A 2,294-nucleotide genomic window follows, 5' to 3' on the forward strand; every position below is an offset into this window, starting at 1 on the left:
CGCGTCCTTCGCCCCGCCTCCTCTCATGTCCACCCTCACGCCCCCTCCCCCGTGCTGACTCCGTGGGGCCTCAGTCCTGGGGCCCAGGGGCCGGCCCCGGCGGGAGTGGGGCCCGCGAGCCGGTGCCCTGAGCCCAGGCTGAAGGGTGCTGGGTGGGGCGGCTCCCGAGTCCCTGCGCTGTCAGCGGTCTCCTAACCCGCGGACGGGCTGGATCGCGGCGTCTGTTCGTCTCGCCGACCGACGCTCCACGGGAATCGCGCCTGCCTCTGCGGGCAGCGCATCCCGGCGGCCGGCGGCCCTGAACGCACAGGTGTGTGTGCACCTGAGCGCACAGGTATGTGTGCACCTGAGTGCACAGGTGTGTGTGCTTGCTTGTGTACATAAAGGAGTTTTTCATAGAGATGAGAGCAAGCTCTTCCGAGCCTGTGAGGCAGCGCTGAGGAGCCCCCGTGGCTCCGCCCACGTGAGCGGCAGGAGCCGCCGGTCCCCTCGGCCTCCTCCTGCGCCCCCTTCAGGCCGCGGGGACTGCTCGCTGGCCGCCTGCCGACATGCCCGCGGTCACCTGCCCCGGGTCCCAGGCCAAAGTCTCTGAGAAGGAAAGCGCCGTCCGTCGGCAGGCAGCCCCGCTGCGGGGGGCTGGGCCCTCAGCCTCCGGAGACCTCCTGCTGGGCCTGGGGCAGCGCACCCCCACGCTGCTCCCCCAGTGCGACTGCAGCCTGTGGTTGGGGGTTCGCAGCAGCTCCGGGGTGTGCGGCGCTCGCGCCTCTGGTGTGACTGAGCCCTGCCGCCCGGGCTCCCCGGGGAAGGTGCAGGTCACCCTCGCTGGTCTCCTGCCAGCCTCGAGCGCCCGGTCGGCAGCTGGGCGCGGAGGCCAGACATAGCCTCGCCTCCCCACCCCCCTTCCCGCGCCCGTGCCGTGGGGGCGCAGCTTGAGAATTTAAGTGGCCTCGAGAGCCGGCGCCCGCTCCGGTCAGCGCGGTCAATCCTGAAAACGGGCCTCTGGCCCACTCGTGCTCTCCAGCCTCCAAAAACAGATGTCTCCCCCAGCACACCCTCTGGCCGTCCAATTCTGTGCAAGTTCCTGCTCCAGTCTCTCAGGTAGAGGGTGTTCTGGTGAGCTTTGATTTACTTTTAATTTCAATTTTTTATGAACGTAAATTTGGTGAACCGCCGCGGCAGGCAGCGCCGCCGTTATATACGGCCGCGCTCTCCCTGCGCTGCGTGACAAAGAAATATGCTTGTTTTCTTGCTGCTTTTTACTGTAAATTGAGCTGGTGATTTAAAAAGAGCAGGTGGCTTAACTATTGGGTGACTGACACCGAGGGCGAACAGGGCGGAAGAGAGGAGGCCCGGAGGGGGCGGGGTGGGGCCGGGGCGGGGCCTGGGCTGGGGCGGGGCCTGGGCGGGGTCCGGGAGCCTGCTGGCCCAGCTATGCCAGGAGGGGGTAGCTAGGTCAGGGCTCGCCCCTGGGAGCAGGACCCCAGGAATTGTGGGGTGATGTGTGCATGGGGGGGCTCCGTCTGACCAGCGAGCAGTCCTGGGGGAGAGTGCAGGGCTGGCCTGAGCAGGCCAGTGGCCAGTGTGCAGGCGTGTGCCTCGCAGGGGTGACTGTGCCCCACTGAGCAGAGGCCCGGGGGAGGGGTGATGTCAAGGTTGGCCCCTGTGGCCGGCACCCAAGGTCGATGTCCATGGCAGGCGGAGGCCTGTGCTGTCAGGGTGGCCCTGTGCCGGGAGCAGTGCGCTGCCAGGGCCTCTGGAGGACGGCTGACCCAGCACGGGCCTCAGGAGCCCCCGTGAGTCCCCAGGAGGGAGTGTGGGCTGCCGAGGCCCGCAGGGCGGCTGGCCCCCGCGCAACCCCAGGCGCGGCCTGGCTGCGTGGGTGGGCGCCCCGCTCCATTTCTTGGCCTCCGCCTGAGCGCAGGCGCAGTCCCCACCCCGACTCCAGAGCCCCGGCCGGCGTGAGCCGCAAAGGGCGAGGACTGGGCGGCGGCCGGGCCAGGAGAGCTGGCAGACGCCCGTCAGCAGAGGTGGAAGCGAGCTGTGGGGGCGGCCTGGGCGGGACGACTCGTGGAGCAAGGCCCTGGGCACTGGCCGTGCGTCCGCCCGCAGGTACATCCGCTCCGAGCGCTCCGTCATCCTCATCAACTTCTGCCTGTCCATCATCTCCTCCAACGCCCTCATCCTCATCGGGCAGACCCAGACCCGGAACAAGGTAGGCGGCCCCCCGCGTGGTCACGTGGCCGTCTGGCCCGGACCCCGGATCGCTGGCCGCCGAGGGCAGAGGCTTGGGCCCC

At 69.0% G+C, this 2,294-nt stretch overlaps 1 protein-coding gene across 1 annotated transcript in view; it reads left to right on the top strand.

The window, feature by feature from the left end:
- LOC105853496 (brain-specific angiogenesis inhibitor 1-like) overlaps positions 1-2,294 on the top strand; it is a 2,906-nt gene that overhangs the window by 478 nt on the left and 134 nt on the right. The window contains exon 2 of the mRNA XM_012723443.1: positions 2,110-2,283. Coding sequence (XP_012578897.1) covers positions 2,110-2,283 — 174 coding nt within the window. The remainder of the gene's footprint in view (positions 1-2,109; positions 2,284-2,294) is intronic.

The sequence above is a fragment of the Condylura cristata genome, unplaced genomic scaffold (assembly GCF_000260355.1).
Source record: "Condylura cristata isolate star-nosed mole 26May11 unplaced genomic scaffold, ConCri1.0 scaffold00011, whole genome shotgun sequence".
Classification (NCBI taxonomy): domain Eukaryota; kingdom Metazoa; phylum Chordata; class Mammalia; order Eulipotyphla; family Talpidae; genus Condylura; species Condylura cristata.